Genomic DNA, 17,418 nt, shown 5'->3' on the forward strand with positions numbered 1-17,418 from the left:
CAATCCATTTCACTTGGACCCCCAGACAAGACATTGATTTGACATTGGATTCAAATGTGCTTGTGATCGAGTCCTATATATTGCAGCACTTCACAAGCCAGGCTTTGTCTGAGGGTTCCAACTCCATTTGGTTACTGTCTGTCTGTGAGCCTCTAGAGTGTTACATTGGGCTGTTGAGGTTCCTGATCTTGTGTAATGGCCTGGGTCAATGTTCTCAGGCTTCTTCTTGTGCATAACCTAAAGTCTTCGTGAGGGACATATCTCAGATGTTTCAAAACGTCTCAGATCATGTTTCTTTTGCTTGCAAATCTTTGAATAATTCAAATTTCAGATACCCAAAAATGACAAAATTGGTGTTCTGCATCATGCAAGAGTCAGACACCCCAAGGCTAGAATACTTTGTCTGCTTTTGATGCAGATGTAGACCACACAGCCGTATGTAGGCTAACTATTCACAACAGACCTAACTGTCATACATTAATTAGGTTGTGAAAGTGTTTCGTAATGAAAAAAAAGGAGGACCATGAAGGGAGATTTAACAATTGTGTTCATTCTTGTTGACTGTATGTCTAGCGTAGTCAAAGACTGACACTGACCCTACTGCTGATAAGATCTGTTAAATTAGATTAAAGGCTGGAGAAAGTTGATTAACTATTTTTTCTTTCAAACATCAAACAGCAGAGAGCGGCTGGCTGGTCAGAGCATCATGCTCAAGGCAGTGATCAGCTGAGCTGTGATAGGAGGCAGCCTTTGTTGATAGACCCATTAACACCCTGTCATCAGACAGACTGGGAAATGGACCACAGAGATTTACAAGGAAATGTCAAGCATCTTGATGTTCTGTTGTCTATTCTATTTAGGCCTGTAACCTGTGGGTGATGACATAGGATGGTAGGATTCGTAGCCACTGCAATTCTTGATCTAAAACAGTACAACCAAAAGAGGACAGTTAATGTAATTTTATCAACAAATTATTGAATGGGGTTCATTTGGATGCCTATTGCTTTTGGGGTAGGGGGGCGGGGGATTCGTAGGACTGGAAGTGTGTGTTGTGTCGTTTACGCTTTCCAGTTTGAATGGAGATGGACATTTGGGAGGTCTGGTTGCGGGAAATCGAATTCATAGCCCCAAGGTTCCCAGGTAGAAATCTTCTAAAAGCCCTTACAAAAAAGATTGCATATATATATATATACATATATATATAAAACTGCAAACACACACTTCCAGCCCTACGAATCCCCCGTCCAAATATTGGACGCAATATTTGCAGCATACTGCAGTTACACTGCACTCTTTCTGCAATATTTTTTTCGTAAGGGAGAATCTCTTTCCACCATTTACCACAGCCACAAAGTAAAAAATGGCTATATAGTAAACATTCCTGAAAACAAAAATGAGCTTTTTGGTCTTACTTTAAGGTAAGGCATAAGGTTAGCAGTGTGGTTAATTTTAGGGTTATGTTTAAAATCACATTTTAAGAAGAGAAATTGAAGAAATGGGCGGGGTTTATAACTTTGTGTCTGTGGTAACTAGTGACGACCCAGAATCTCCCGGAACTTCCGCTAAATTAAATCGGAAGTAAGTACGTGGCTGCTTCAGGCAGCTCATATTCTGCATGATGGCGACAGAGGTTCAGAGCGGCGACCTCAACAATGGCAGTTCTAGCCGGCTCGAAGTCTCAATCGATGGCCTCACCCTCAGCCCGGATCCCGAGGGCGAGCAGGAGCAAGTCTTTGAACCGGACCCCGTGCCCGCGGAGCAGGAGACCGAGGACCAGAGCACCGCCGAAGCCACCGACGATGGGCAGGAAGGCGAGTCTGCCAAAACCACGATAGAGAGGAAATGGGGCTTTGGTTTGCTGGAGCTATACGGACTAGCATTGAAATTCTTCAAAGGTATTTTGTATTTATTCGTATTTGATGCTAACAGTGTAATGGAATTGACATTGTGATTTGGCATTACATGATGTGGCTAGCTAGCTGTTTCATCCCAGTTTATTTTTGTGTGTGCTGTACATTAGCTAACTAGCTAATGTTAGCAAGCTAGCCACTTGCTTAACTATGATGCCTAGCTAGCTGTCAAAATGCCACAGCAACTTGAAGTATTTTTCAACAGAATCTCCGAATAATGTATCTGCATGATTGCTGGATGTTCTTTCAGGTTGTCTCTCGTTGACAGAATAGTTATTCAGACATCGACAGAATAACGGCGTAACTATATCTAGTTTAGATGAGGCGACATTTAACTTGACATGTCATGTGTCGATGTGATCATGTGGTTCCTCCACGTAGCTACTAACTGCCAGTTTAACGTTACTCTAGTGAATGACAACCCAGTAACTAGCTAGTTTGACTGGTATGTGCCACACACCCTGTTATTAATACATATATTCTCGCTACGGGCAGGGAGTCAGATTTGCATACAGCTCATAGACACAGATTTGTCGACGTCAAAATACTACATAATGCTAGTGATTCATACTAAATAAACATTGCGATCAGCATTCACACATGTTGACACCTGTCATTTCTGAGATCTTGAATGACTGATTACTGAACTAAAGCAGACCAGGCTAGTCATTCAGGCATCGGCTAAAGTAGACAGCTTGCAAGCAGTTTACTTACTTGTACTGCTTAATTGTAGGATGACTGCCTTCCAATCTTCAGAATTCACATGCATTAACTGCACTTGGCTCCATCAAAATAAAGTGCTTAGGTTTCCTTTAATGGGCCATTGAATGCAGACTACACATGCATTTCACAGCCAATGGATTAGCTTGGAAATGAGTCTGTGCAAATGCTATCACCATCACTTCAGATCTACACCTTCTATAGAGCAACAATAACTTGACATTTTTAAAGCACACATGAATGCATTCTGCCCTGATTCACTGCTCCTCTGACAGGACTGAATAGCTAAAAGAAGTGTGGCTGAAACAAGGTGACAAGGTACACACCTACTCAATCATCTCAGATCTACGCTTTTGGAGTAAACAATGGCAGAGAGGATGGGATACATTTCTGGAATGAAATGCAGCCTAGATATGTAGAGGGAAGAGAAAGAATAAGGAAACATTGAAGGAGTAGTTTATTTCTCACACATGGGTGTGTTCGCTAAGTAAACATTTTTGCATCCACCACTTCAAACATATAATCCATTTTTACGGCTGGATTATTGTGAGAGCCCTCCAGGTGACTGGGCATTGTGCAAACTGGTTCTAAAATGGGACTCCTCCTATTCTTCAGTGAAGTTGTGCATTGCATGCATTGTTGATTTCTCCATGCATTTGCAATATAAGGGGCTGAGAAGGGAGAAAAACAGGCTTTATGACCAAGCCCAGACATGGCTAAGTAGCTCCTTCGCTGAATGTACACAATAAAAGGGACATTTATGTCAGTCATCATTCGCCAGCAACACACCAAGCAACAATCTATTCTGGAACGAGGAAAACAAAACAGAACATTCATTTTTAATGACCCATTTTATAGAGTGCCATTTCCAATATAGGCCTAAGTGTCTAGCAATGAATAATTGGTTAAATGATCAACAGATTACATATTTGCCTTGCTAGTGTATTGCAGTATGGAATCTAGACTATTAGTTTGTTCTCAGATAAGGATGGGAAGGCCTTTCACCCCACCTATGAGGAGAAGCTTCGTCTGGTGGCCCTCCACAAGCAGGTGTTACTGGGGCCATACAACCTCGACGCCTCTCCAGAGGTGGGCTTCTTTGACGTCCTGGGCAATGACCGCAGGTAACCCCCAACCCCCGCCCCTCCCCATTGTGTGTGTATATGACCTTTGAACTCCAGCAGCAGCTCCAGCCCTAGTGCTGTTGCTGTGTTCCAGTAAACAGGAAATATGAGGGAACAGATTGTGGAACAGAGCTTTTCCTCCGAACAGTTTATCAAGGTTTTTCACAGCTCAACACACATCTACTGCCTCTACCTTAAATGTGCACCAATTGATGGCCCATGCTGACGCTCAGTGGTTGAACTCTTTACCCCTTACTGCAGACCACGTAAGAAAACCTTGGACTGAACTTTTGTTCTTGTTATTTGTCCTAAGTCATTGTCCTATTGCCGCCACCTCTCTTCCTTCTGTAGGAAAGAGTGGGCTGCTCTGGGTAACATGGAGAAGGAGGAGGCCATGGTGGAGTTTGTCAAGCTGTTGAACAAATGCTGTAATTTATTCGCTCCTTACGTCACCTCCCACCAAATAGAGAAGAAGGAGCAGGAAAGGAAACGGTAAGATGCCCAGGAGGACAAACAGACAGACATTTCTGCCCATGAGAGCAACATGATGGGAACTTTACCCTAGTTTAGGATTTAGGGAATTCTCAAGTTTGTCTTGTTTTTGTCTCTTTCCTTCCATCTCACCTCAGGAGGGAGGAGGAGGAACGACAGCGCCGGGAGGATGAAGAGCGGGAACGACAGAGACAGGAGGAGGAGAAGCAGAGGCTTGAGGAGGAGGAGAGGCTGAAGAGGGAGGAGGAGGAAAGGAGACAGTTGGATGAGGAGAGGCTACGGGTGGAGCAGCATAAGTGAGTACTGTGTGTGATAAGTCTCATGATCTAGATCTCTAGCTTCAGCTTAACCTCTATCTAGTGTGTGTAGGAAGCTTTTTATGGTATCCCAGTATTCGTTGAATGGTGCTGCATTGATGGTCTCCTCCATCCTCCCCCTCCCTGTCTGCAGACAGCAGATCATGGCAGCATTGAATGCCCAGACAGCGGTGCAGTTTCAGCAGTATGCTGCCCAACAGTATCCAGAGAGCCCTGAGCAGCAGCTGGGTCTCATACGCCAGCTGCAGGAACAACACTACCAACAGTACATGCAGCAGCTCTACCAAGTCCAGCTGGCTCAGCAACAGGTACACCCCCCCACAATGTCCTATGTACTCCACACCGCAACACATCTTTTTCAGATATAAGGTAATAAGCAGTACTAAGCCATTTTAAGTGTTCATTAAGTTGTTGCTCCTTTACGTCTCTCATTAGAGATGTCAACCAGGGCGTACCTTTTTATTTTCATGAGGAGAATACAATGTGGCGATTATACAGAAATGTATTAATCATGTTGTCTTCCAAGTCATTGACCGTCATCCTTTCCCTCCAGGCAGCCTTACAGAAGCAGCAGGAGGATGCGGTGGTGCAGGCTACCCTGGAGGTCACAACTGAGCCTGTAGCTGCAGTGCCCCCGGCTAGAGAGGAGGTCCCCATGCTCAACGGCCAGTCGGACTTACACTCTGAGAGCATGGACAAAGAGCCAGAACCCCTCGAGCCTGCCGACGAGGCCACTGAGAATGGACCCATGGGTACACGCACGCATCGACCAGGTACCAACACACACGTGCACACACACCGGCCAAGTATCATCAGCGATCACCCGAGTCGAGTATGATTGGCCTCAATGCGTTTTTCTATTTGTGGTTCTTCAGATGGCTGTAAAGGCTGATGCGGGAGCCACATATTTTGGTGCAGTGTGGATAGGGGTGAGGTGTGGTTGGACCTTCCTGGTGTTGTCCTTGCATAGCACTCACACCCCACAGACCAACCGGTATAGCTGCATTCCAACCGGTATAGCTGCATTCCAACCGGTATAGCTGCATTCCAACCGGTATAGCTGCATTCAACCTGTAAATGTGTGATACCTTACACTCTGTCCTTGGGCGTCAGAAAGGGATGCATAGGTGTAAGGGATAGGTGAATGACTCCACTCTAACCCTCCGATTGGCTAAGAGGAGTTCCTGCCCATTGTGCTCTCATTGATACAGTTCTTTCAGGTCTCTGATGAGGGAGTTCTCAAGGACAGAGGAGGCCAATTTCTGGTTTGGAATCAAGCCATGGAATGCATTAATCTGTAACAGCAGAGTATCTCTTTCTATTCTGTTCATGCAGGATAGAACAAGGAGACAGTATGCCAGTGTTGCCCGAAAGCCATTACTGCCTCATCGAGTTTCTTAAGATGCCACTCTAATTGAGAAAGGACGTTTTATTTGAAAGTACTCAAAAGCAGGATTTTAAAACTATATGTTTTTATCCTCACTGAATCAGATTTGTCTTTTTCTGAAAATTTCTACCTGAGAAATGTATGTACGTGGTGCCCAATCTGCCTGTTATATTTACACACCCCTCTGATACCTTCCTCCCCCCACTTTCCCTTCTCCGTCCAGCAGACTCTTCCCCGGTCATCGCGGCTCCCTCCATGTGGACGCGGCCCCAGATCAAGGACTTCAAGGAGAAGATCCGACAGGACGTGGACAGTGTGATCACGGTGGGGCGTGGTGAGGTGGTGACGGTGCGTGTGCCCACCCACGAGGAGGGCTCCTACCTTTTCTGGGAGTTCGCCACGGACCACTACGACATCGGCTTCGGGGTCCTCTTCGAGTGGACTGATGCCACCAACGCCTCGGTCAGCGTGCACGTCAGCGAGTCAAGCGACGAAGACGAGGATGAGGAAGGTGAGGTGGAGCACTGTTAGATAGGCTGCTTGTGTTTTAATAGGATGTTACCTGTTGTTTAGTGAGACCCAGGATGCATTTCTACTGAGATGACTGTCCTAGCTAAATATAACCATTTAGTTAGTCCTCACCTTCCTAATGGGGTTATTCCTGCTTGTTTGTTACGGCTTATGTTCTTTTTGCATGTTTCCTCCTTACTGTTGATGTGTACGGTCCTTTCACACATCTTGAATGCTACCTCAGACATGATGAATATTCAGTAGCTACAGACAGCCTTCCTGACGGTCTGTGTTCCCTCCATCTTCAGGGGAGCCTCCCAGGGAGGGGGTGAAGCTTAAGAAGGGGGCAGGGAAGCCCCAGGTGGATGAGATAGTGCCGGTGTACCGGCGGGACTGTCACGAGGAGGTCTACGCTGGCAGTCACCAATACCCCGGCCGTGGAGTCTACCTGCTCAAGTTCGACAACTCCTATTCTCTCTGGAGGTCCAAGAGCGTCTACTACAGAGTCTACTACACCAGATAAGCCTGGAGATGGACTGGGGGAGGGTGGGGTGTGCCTGTACATTAAGAGAGGGGGGGGGGGGGGTGAGAGGATCTGTTCTGGACAAGACCACCAGAGGGTGACAGAAATGTCAGACTCAGTTTGGAGATGGGAACTTCTATCTGTTTGGTGTGTGTGTGTGTGTATACACCTCGTCGGAGTTTGGGGGGAAGTTAACTCTGTAGTCTATTCGCCGACCTGTCTTTTCTCTCTGAGACCACCTCTAGGACTCTGTATTAATGTCTGTCTTCCCTGCACAAAGGTCATCTAACCCACAGTCTATGTTCTGTCATGTCATGTCATTGTTATGGCTGTGCTTCTATCTGACTGAGACGCTTCTTAACCGGAGTTTACATATTTCAACACAGAGCTGAAGTTCATACAGGGTTTTGTCCAATGAGAGAAGTCCTGGAGAAACAGAGTCCAAACAGAGTGACACACTACACTACAGCACCATGCCTTTGTACTATAGCAGGAGTCCCTTATAGACCAACACTGAGTAACACACTCAACTGAACAGTCAATCGCTCCTGTAGTGGCAATACTGCTGCGGAAAGAGCTACACCCAGATCCACATGAACGCCTAGCCCCTACCACCTACACCCTACTGGGATCTGAGAGGGTTGGATTATAGGCATAAGCAATACGGCTTATCTGTGCAAACTTTACACATCTCCACAAGTGTATAGGGAGAAGGGGCTAGGGGTAGATTGGGTTCTATTCTACTGAACGAGGGATCATTGAGAAGTGGGGAAGGGTTATTGGTGGTGGAAGAGGGGATATGACATGTACATGGGAAGTATGGTTGAGGCCTTGTAAATTTGGGCATCTCGAAATGGAATGCTGAAAAAAGGTGATTGTCTAAAAAGGATTTAATAAATATTTATTTGCCCTTTCTTGTAGAGTAGGATCATTTTTGTCTGTATAATATTTGGGTGTATTTCATCTCCAGTGGCCTTTGGTCCCCTAAGTTTATTTGGTCCCCTCTGTAGGACAGAAGACTAAAATCAACAGGAAATCAGCTCAAAGTGATTTTTAATTTAGGAGATCTGTTCCCAAGTATTCCCACACAGAAATAGAAAGGGATACGATCACATATGCCAATGTAATCAAGGTTTAAAATGATTCAGTTTTTGATTCTTGCAGTCAATTTGCAGTGTACAAATTATAATTGTTCGGCCTCCCGACTATCCGCTCAAGGAGAACTGGTCACATGGCTGAATGTAATGGACCCCGCTTTAGATGCTTGCTTTTCTTTATGGCCACTGGTCCCAGGACATGACAGGTTTCCATCCTTATCATTTTCACCTATCGGTCTATCCCTATAAGAGGGCAAGGAAAGCAAGCCAGTAAAGAGTATTGGGACATACCACATGTCTGTTCAGAGGGAGACTGGACACTGTCCTCTATTGGCAATTGTGTGTTGAGTTTGTCACTAATTTGATTTGACTCATACATACGCTAACAATCCAATAATATTTTTGCCTTTTGTTTTGGTCATTTCACTGTTACATCTCTATAGCATTTAATCTTTCAGAAGTCCACAGCCAAGCACAATATTGGCTGCATTTATGTCAACATTTGATGGATTGATTCAGATTTGTCATCTCAAATATGGCTTTGAACTATCGTTAATAAACTGGTCATTCATGTCTCTGGTTGAGAGTAATGCTCTCTGGTCACGTCTAGCTCTCTGGTCGTTCATGTCTCTGGTTGAGAGTAATGCTCTCTGGTCACGTCTAGCTCTCTGGTCGTTCATGTCTCTGGTTGAGAGTAATGCTCTCTGGTCACGTCTAGCTCTCTGGTCGTTCATGTCTCTGGTTGAGAGTAATCAGTTATTGAGCTCAGACTGAGCTTAGTGTTTAACTCTTATGATTTCTGAGTTTATTTTGCTGGCATTATTTGGTATTGTTCAGACTGTTCACCTACCTTACATCTGCATGCTTTGTGTTTCACTTGAAGTCAGATGGCCACCAGGGTTTGTTGATGAGTTGTTCTTCTTTTGAAATACTTTTCGATGAATCCTACTGTTTGGTTTCTGATGGATGACCAAGTCTCTTTTCAAATGAGTTGTACAGTGTCAACACGGGTCAGACTTGGGCTTATCGGTAGGCCTGATTCTAATCACGACTCCCTCTCCTAGTTGGATGTTCCTCCTTGTTGTTTTGTTCATTTGTTTAAAGTACTTTTGCTCACCAACTAGTAGCCTAATGATACAGATTGTTCAAGCCTTGTATGTAAATAATTATAAATGGATTTTAAGTGTGTGGGGGGGGGCACAATGGGTTGAGAAGTGATGCACTGTAGTATGGTGAATGAGATTATGTATATTGTTTCCCCAAAAAGTCAAACTCAAGTGTAAACTGAAAGACAATGAACTGTGGAAACATGCTCATCCATGTTTGTATTGCTTTGACTGTATGATCTGTATTGATCTGTATGAGTTTGAAGAATCTGGGCATATATTTAACCTCGATTACATTTATGCTCATCTCTCTTACCTGAATTTCTTCTCACGTGTTTTTATTTTATTTTTACAATGTAAATGTTAAATTTAGAGGTACATTTTGTTCTACTTTTTGTTACAGTCCAGGTGTTAAGATTATGTAGTAGACCTTCATCAGTCTCATTACAGATGTTTCTTTTGCAATCTTTTAGAAATGATCATTTTATAAACGTTGTGTACACTCTGTCCCAAAACATGTGTGCCAGTTTTCATGCAAAATGTGTCCATTTATAACAATTAAATTTGAGTTGAGAACGTGCTTATCCTCCCTCCCAAAGTCTTGCATTGCAACAAGGCAAAAGTAGTATTGTGCAAATGGGGAATTCAGGATGAAACTCCTATTCATAACAAAAGAACAGGCAGGCCTAGCTAAATATAATAACATGCTATCAGTGAGAAGAGTGAAGTTATCTTTGTATTCAAAAATTATTAGAATTATGTCCTAATTCATTTCCATGATCGTTGCAGAATAAATTCCTCACCTTTTCTGACAGATGGTTTCATAGGCTACTTTAGAAAATAGTCTACAAGTTCAGAAAAATGGTATCCCATCTCTCATTTAAGTGACCCACTTCACAATAAATAGATGAGCTATTTCAAGCAGGCTTTTAAAAATATTTTTTTGCTCTATGTGCAGTTTAATGGTAGGACAGACGGTTCAGCTTTTCCATTGACATTTGTAGGCTACATCTAAATAACGTAATGTGACATTTCTTAATTTATATGCATAAATACATAGTCGTGGCCAACAATATTGTCACCCTTGCACTTTTTTTCAAATAAATGCCCCATTTCTTCCAGAACTGTTGAAATTAAAAGCCTGCTTGAAATTAAACATGTATGTCTTAGATTTGCAGTTAAACAAAACAAATAGGAATAACTGACTAAATGTTAGCTTATTCCACAAAGAAATCCTAAAACGGCCCAGGCAATATTATTGGCACCTTCTAGAAGTAGTTAGAAATAATTAGATTTCAAGCAGGTGATTCTTCTTTACTTTGGAATTGAACTCACTTATGGTGAGTTGGTGCCTGCAATATAAACATCACTCATTTGAACAGAGAAAAGGATTCATTCTCCTGTTGTGTGTCACTGTGTACTTCAATGAGCATGGAGGAAGAAAGAACTAGAGGATTATCTGAGGAGGTCAGACACAAGATTGTAGCCAAGCATGGACAATCTCAAGGCTACAAGTCCATCACCAGAGACCTTGATGTTCCTGTTTCCACCGTACGTAAAGTTATCAAGAAGTTTGAGGCCCAAGCCGCTGTAGCCAGCCGCACTGGACGTGGCCAAGAGAGAACTTGATGGAAGATTGTACCGAAGGATCGTTGGAATGGTGGAGAAAGCACCGCGATCAACTACCACACAGATTCAAGCTGCCCTTCAGACCTTCAGACCTTCATCAGTCTCATACGACCGTTTCAACTCGCACCATCCGTTGCCAACTCAATGAAAGGGAGTTATATGGTAGGAGACCCAGGAGGACCCCACTGCAGAGAGGGTGACATAAAGAAAGCCTGACTGCAATTTGCCAAAACACACTTGAACATGCCAAAATCCTTCTGGGAGAATTTCCTGTGGACAGATGAGACCAAAATAGAGCTTTTGGTAAAGCACACCATCTCTATGTTTACAGAAAACCAAATGAAGCCTTTAAAGAAAAGAACACCTTCCCTACAGTCAAACATGGAGGCAATTCAGTGATGTTTTGGAGTTGCTTTGCTTCCTCTGTCACTAGGTGTCTTGAAAGTGTGAATGGCATCATGAAATCAGGGGAATACCAAGTGGGTTGGCGCCCCCCCTTGGGTTGTGCTGTGGAGGAGATCTTTGTGGGCTATACTCGGCCTTGTCTCAGGATGGTAAGTTGGTGGTTGAAGATACCCCTCTAGTGGTGTGGGGGCTGTGCTTTGGCAAAGTGGGTGGGGTTATATCCTGCCTGTTTGGCCCTGTCTGGGGAAATCATCAGATGGGGACACAGTCTCTCCTGACCCCTCCTGTCTCAGCCTCCAGTATTTATGCTGCAGTAGTTTATGTGTTGGGGGGCTAGGGCCAGTCTGTTATATCTGGAGTATTTCTCCTGTCTTATCCGGTGTCCTGTGTGAATTTAAGTATGCTCTCTCTAATTCTCTCTTTCGTTCTCTCTGAGGACCTGAGCCCTAGGACCATGCCTCAGGACTCAGTCCACCTGGCTGTGTTGCTGCTCCAGTTTCAACTGTTCTGCCTGCGGCTATGGAACCCTGACCTGTTCCCCGGACGTGCTACCTCTCCCAGACCTGCTGTTTTCAACTCTCTAGAGACCGCAGGAGTGGTAGAGATACTCTCAATGATCGGCTATGAAAAGCCAACTGACATTTACTCCTGAGGTGCTGACATGTTGCACCCTCGACAACTACTGTGATTATTATTATTTGACCATGCTGGTCATTTATGAACATTTGAACATCTTGGCCATGTTCTGTTATAATCTCCACCCGGCACAGCCAGAAGAGGACTGGCCACCCCTCATAGCCTGGTTCCTCCCTAGGTTTCTTCCTAGGTTTAGGCCTTTCTAGGGAGTTTCTCCTAGCCATCGTGCTTCTACACCTGCATTGCTTGCTGTTTGGGGTTTTAGGCTGGGTTTCTGTACAGCACTTTGAGATATCAGCTGATGTAAGAAGGGCTATATAAATACATTTGATTTTGAAATTTTATTTTAGCAGCGCAATGTTGGAAAGTTTGTTCCATCGATGGTCATGGGTCTTTCAGCAGGTCAAGGACCCCAAACACACTTCAAAAAGCACCCAGGAATGGTTCAAGATAAAATGCTGGACTGTTCTGAAGTAGCCAGCAGTGAGTCCAGATCCAAATCCCATTGAATACTTGTGGAGAGATCAGAGAACGGCAGTTGGGAGAAGGCACCCTTCAAAAATAGGAGAACTGGAGCAGTTTGCATAAGAGTGTGCCAAAATGCCAGTAAAGAGGTGCAGAAAGCTCATCAATGGCTATAGGAAGCACTTGATTGCAGTTATTTTGACCAAACACTGCTACCAAATATTAAGTCTAGGGTGCCAATAATTTTGTCAATGCAATTTCTGTTTATTTTCTGATTTAAATGTATATATTAGTAGACAATATTTCAGATTGTGCAGCATATTTAGGTTCGGGAAAAAGTGAATGCAAAACATTGCATTCAATCGATCTGTTTACAGGTCCACGACAATCTGCAATTGATTTTGTCTTTCAGAAACTGTCAGATACAGCAAATGTCACTGCAAAAGAACATTCTCCCAACACCTCCACAGATATTTGATCAAGTTCACCATCCTTTAGATACTGTCTTGCCCTAATTCCAATACTTCCAAAGTATACAGCAAATAAGGGCGTTATTGTCACCATAAAAGGTGAATGATCAGCGTTTTTCAGGCAGAGTTATAATGCTCGTTCACTCGCGCAGTTTAACGACAGCTCTGATTTATAATGGTAAACATGGGTATTTTGTGGTTGCGCAGTTTTTTTTTACAGAAATGGCGCACGCAGATATGTTGTATTAAATTTACGCATTGGTTATAAACGAGGCCACCGGAGTTGTGTTATTGTCACCCAGTACATTGGTATTTTATGGCGCTCATTGGGTTTGGCCTTGGAGCATGTTTCTGGTCTGGTGACAGATGCGTCATCCACATTCTGTATTCCAGCTAAACCTCCTTTACTGTAGGGAGGATACAGGAGGGGAAGTGACTAACATTAGAGCCATTCAGGCATTCTTTCCATATTGAACTAGGAAATTGCTACATAGATAGAAATGTCACCAGGAAAGAGAAGTGCAGAGTAAGCCTCCTGTGAAATCCTGTCTTGTTGGGTTGGCAACTTTTGCACAATTAGTCATGTTGATGTTGAAGACATAGCATTGAACATTGTTTGTTGGTTGATTTAGAATTAAAGTCGACATTTGGCAACATACCATGAACAAGTATGGCAACTTGATCTACCATAGTGCCAGTCAAAAATAAGATGGTTCACTATGCTGTTATGTTTGCTTGAAACCACAAGGGGGCGGATGAGGTGGACACAACTCAAGTTTAAATAGTGATAGGAATGATTGCCAATTGCCAACTGGACATTGCGCTCCTCAGTTTAGGCTGCGTTTACTCAGGAAGCCCAATTATGATATTTTTTTTCACTAATTGGTCTTTTGACCAATCAGATCTGCACTGAAAAAAATCTAATATGAAGAAATCTGATATGATTGGTTTAAAGACCAATTAGTGGAAAAAAATATCGGAATTGGGCTGCCTGTCTAAAGTCAGCCCAGATATTTTACTTCTTCTGTGGACTCAGACAAATCTGAATGACTCTTATCAACAATAGCCTTTGAATTATTGTTGGATGTGAGTTTGCGGTCCAACCTTCTAGGGAAACCAGATTGTGCAATGGTAGGAATATTGCCTACAATAGCCCTGGACATACAGTATGTGAGTGAAACAATGTTCCGAGAATGTTTACGGTTTTTATAGCGTCCAATGTCTATCTTCACATTCGTATTTGAAACGGGCAAAAACCTATGCACATTTCCGTGGAAAATAAATACTGTTGTACTTCACATTGTACAGGGAATCCAGTCCGGATTTTCCGTCCTGCCTTGGCAGCAGGGGAGGCAGGTAAACGTTTCTTCCACATCTTGCAGATACATAATTCAGACTCCAGTTGCCACAGGTGGTTGTACTTTTCCGTGTTTTACTCGTACTTTCCCCCTACTTTGCTCCGCGAGTTGTTTTTCTATGCTGGTTCTCGTTGGATTTGAATAGACTTTGGGAGCAACGTCTCCGTACAGCGGAATTTCGCATCTTTGAAAAATATGGCGGGATGTCAGGATCATGTAGCTTCACAAACAATAGCGGCATTGCATCTGTTTCTTGAGGTTTAATGTAGACCTTGTGACCGAAGTTTTATTGTTTTGTCTTCCCTGGAATTCGTAAAAATGCCGTTCCACCAAAGAATAGTGGAGCCGCGGCATTTGTCTCGGTTGCCCAGGAGGGATGGCAAAACTTTAGGTGAAGAAGATGGGGCTTTCATAGTGGTGGATGGACGCAAACTTCGGAAGCCTGTTTTATTTACAGCCTTGGATGAGGTTTGCTCTCATACAATGATAAACATACTTCACCAACTTTCTGACCTATCACGAAATGCAAGCGACATATTTCTGGGGATTGAGATGGAGGCTGGAATGGTATTTCAAAGATCCTGCAGGATTCAAGTGCGCCTGGAAACTTTACACAATGCTGTCATCAAGTTCGATCACAAGAAAATCAAAATCCGTAAGTGTGATTGTGATGTTTTTTTTGGTTGTCGTGCATTTGACACTACATATTTTTGTTGAAGCATTAATGATTTTTTGTCTCCCCAGTCAGTCCTAATGATGTTTATAAATCGTTGGTCAGTCTTTGTATATGAGTAGTTAGGTTAATTGTTGAAAAGTAATACGTGTATCCTTATGCTGTGTGTACAGCATCATCATAATAGTTTTGTAACAAAATGCAGCCATTAATAAAACGAGGTATTTTAATTAATCATGAGAAAGTGTTACTTTAAACTCAACACAGTAAGCTACTTGAAGATAGCTAACGGGTTTGTTCATATTTGAATGAATTAATAACAGATTGTCACATAGTATTGGTAAAAACAAGAGGAGCCACTGTCGAGTAAACACATGGCGTGTGTTTGAGTTAGGTTTGAAGTTATGCTAATACGGTTATTCTACGGGCGTGAGTCCTGTCATATGTGATCGATTTCCAGCAACGCACTGACCATCTGCGCGAGCTGGGGCGCCTGTGGCGTGGGGGCTTCAAAGCATGCTTCATAACGACATTTGGACCTCGGGGCGGGAGCGGCAACGATAACCTTCACACAAGCCGAATCCTTCTATCTCTAGTCCTCAAAGATGAACGTGAAATCAATTCCCTTTTTGATAAGCCTAATTGTTGATTCTCCACAACCCACACACTATCTTATTTTGAGGGTAGGGGTTTATGTTGAAGCTGACAATTGTATCTTCGATTATTTATTTTTTAGATAGCATATGCTCATATCCAGAGCGACTTTTAAGGTACTGAGTGAGTGCATGCATACATGTTCGTACCTTTTCGTGCTGATGCTTGTCTTTCATTTTGGCATGTTTTGCTGCCTTGTGCCAGCCAGGCAGCTACGTCACGATTGCAAAGATACTTGCCCTCCTGCTGCACCGATATGGAGGGAATCCACTGAGTAAACAAACTGCTATAACACTAACTTTTTAATCACAGCAAACGACCTTATTGTTTGCCTACTAGTAGTGTGTGGATGTTTTAGAATCTGCCAGGGAACTGTATCCCTGTTTTGTATTTATATTATTTTACCAAAAGGCAAATATTTGGATTCATTGACATGTCTTCAGCAGCTTGTTGGGGAAACAGAGTTGACCACTTCAGGAAACATTCCTTGTCAGGTTGATGAATTTCCTCCTGGCTTTTACACAGCACACAACTCTTTTAGTTTGAATCTACATCCCATGCCAAAATCCCGGGTGAATCCTAATTCAATTTCCTCCCAGCAGTGTAAAACTTAGTCAAGAGGAAGTACACTTTAACAATCTTTTCATTGTCTGACTTCGTCTACTAAAACACCAGACATCATGGACCACGTTCCTTTTGAGGAGGACTTATTCACCAACAGCTGTAGAATGACTGTAGCCTAGTTCTTCCCCTCAAAATTCTCTGCTGTGTCCTGCACCCCAGTGTAACACACACACACCACACACGAGTTAGACCGTATATAGAGTATGTATGATGAGAAACAGACAGTAGGTTACATGCTGACCTTGATGGAATCAGTCATCATAATGATACTGAAAGGCAAGTGCTCCAGCTGGTATAGGTCTGCTACTTGACATATAGCATATTCACTCCCTAATACCAAAGACCAGATTCAACTTGTTATCAGAAAGCCCGCTTAATTAAACCTCTGTCGGATACCCCACCTTATTAACTCTTTACACAGCCTGTGATGCCACATACTCTACTCACTGGTTGAGGCAATACACCAGAGAGACAGTTTTAATAAACCTCAGATACCACATGATACTAAATACCACCTCGTAGCCCAAACTGTTATTACACAACCTCATTCTCCCAGGGTGGAGGCTTATAGTTATAACCCAACCTCATTCTCGCAGGGTGGAGTCTTATAGTTATAACCCAACCTCATTCTCTCAGGGTGGAGGCTTATAGTTATAACCCAACCTCATTCTCTCAGGGTGGAGTCTTATAGTTATAACCCAACCTCATACTCCCAGGGTGGAGGCTTATAGTTATAACACAACCTCATTCTCCCAGGGTGGAGGCTTATAGTTATAACCCAACCTCATTCTCTCAGTGTGGAGGCTTATAGTTATAACCCAACCTCATTCTCTCAGTGTGGAGGCTTATAGTTATAACCCAACCTCATTCTCTCAGAGGGTGGAGTCTTATAGTTATAACCCAACCTCATTCTCCCAGGGTGGAGGCTTATAGTTATAACCCAACCTCATTCTCTCAGGGTGGAGGCTTATAGTTATAACACAACCTCATTCTCTCAGTGTGGAGGCTTATAGTTATAACCCAACCTCATTCTCCCAGGGTGGAGGCTTATAGTCCCCAACAGATTTTCCCATAGAACCTGGGATTCCAACCGGGTCTGGCAACACCTCCAGTTGCTGGCCAGCCTCTCCATTTCCATCCTTCAGTCTAGTGTTTCCCAACTCCGGTCCTGCAGTGAATCAGCTGAGCTTGTCCAGAGCTACATCAACAACGTGTGCTGTTGGGGGTACTGGAGGTCTGGAGTTAGGAAACACTAGTCAAAGCTACCTGCCGCTCCTAATGGGAAAACACCTGGCCCTACATCAGTCTACCTGTGGTG

General features: G+C 43.4%; 2 protein-coding genes across 4 annotated transcripts in view; both read left to right on the top strand.

The window, feature by feature from the left end:
- The first annotated feature begins 1,554 nt into the window (after nt 1-1,554).
- Nucleotides 1,555-9,766, top strand: LOC139407222 (Golgi resident protein GCP60-like). 2 transcript variants are annotated; one of them, XM_071150804.1, is made up of 8 exons: nt 1,555-1,895; nt 3,613-3,754; nt 4,106-4,246; nt 4,384-4,542; nt 4,697-4,871; nt 5,117-5,336; nt 6,174-6,461; nt 6,769-9,766. In XM_071150804.1, exons 1-8 carry the CDS (start codon nt 1,616-1,618, stop codon nt 6,981-6,983), a joined length of 1,620 nt encoding a protein of 539 aa, XP_071006905.1. In that variant the 5' UTR covers nt 1,555-1,615; the 3' UTR covers nt 6,984-9,766. The 2 variants fall into 2 exon arrangements, with proteins under 2 accessions (XP_071006905.1, XP_071006906.1); XM_071150805.1 differs by having other exon boundaries at nt 1,556-1,895; nt 6,177-6,461.
- A 4,506-nt stretch (nt 9,767-14,272) lies between these two features.
- LOC139407248 (NHS-like 1b) overlaps nt 14,273-17,418 on the top strand; it is a 167,280-nt gene continuing 164,134 nt past the window's right edge. Inside the window, exon 1 of one of the 2 annotated variants that reach the window (XM_071150857.1) lies at nt 14,273-14,804. In XM_071150857.1, the coding sequence (XP_071006958.1) occupies nt 14,468-14,804 (337 nt within the window). In that variant the 5' untranslated portion in view covers nt 14,273-14,467. The remainder of the gene's footprint in view (nt 14,805-17,418) is intronic. The other variant, XM_071150853.1, reaches the window with a different exon arrangement.

Source organism: Oncorhynchus clarkii, chromosome 4 (assembly GCF_045791955.1).
Source record: "Oncorhynchus clarkii lewisi isolate Uvic-CL-2024 chromosome 4, UVic_Ocla_1.0, whole genome shotgun sequence".
NCBI lineage: Eukaryota > Metazoa > Chordata > Actinopteri > Salmoniformes > Salmonidae > Oncorhynchus > Oncorhynchus clarkii.

What these genes read in the sequence shown, in the direction of transcription:
- LOC139407222 (XM_071150804.1), top strand. Translation starts at nt 1,616, where the DNA reads ATGATGGCGACAGAGGTTCAGAGCGGCGACCTCAACAATGGCAGTTCT. An exon ending in AGCATTGAAATTCTTCAAAG is followed by an intron (nt 1,896 to 3,612) that starts GTATTTTGTATT and finishes GTTTGTTCTCAG; the next exon opens with ATAAGGATGGGAAGGCCTTT. An exon ending in TCCAGCTGGCTCAGCAACAG is followed by an intron (nt 4,872 to 5,116) that starts GTACACCCCCCC and finishes CTTTCCCTCCAG; the next exon opens with GCAGCCTTACAGAAGCAGCA.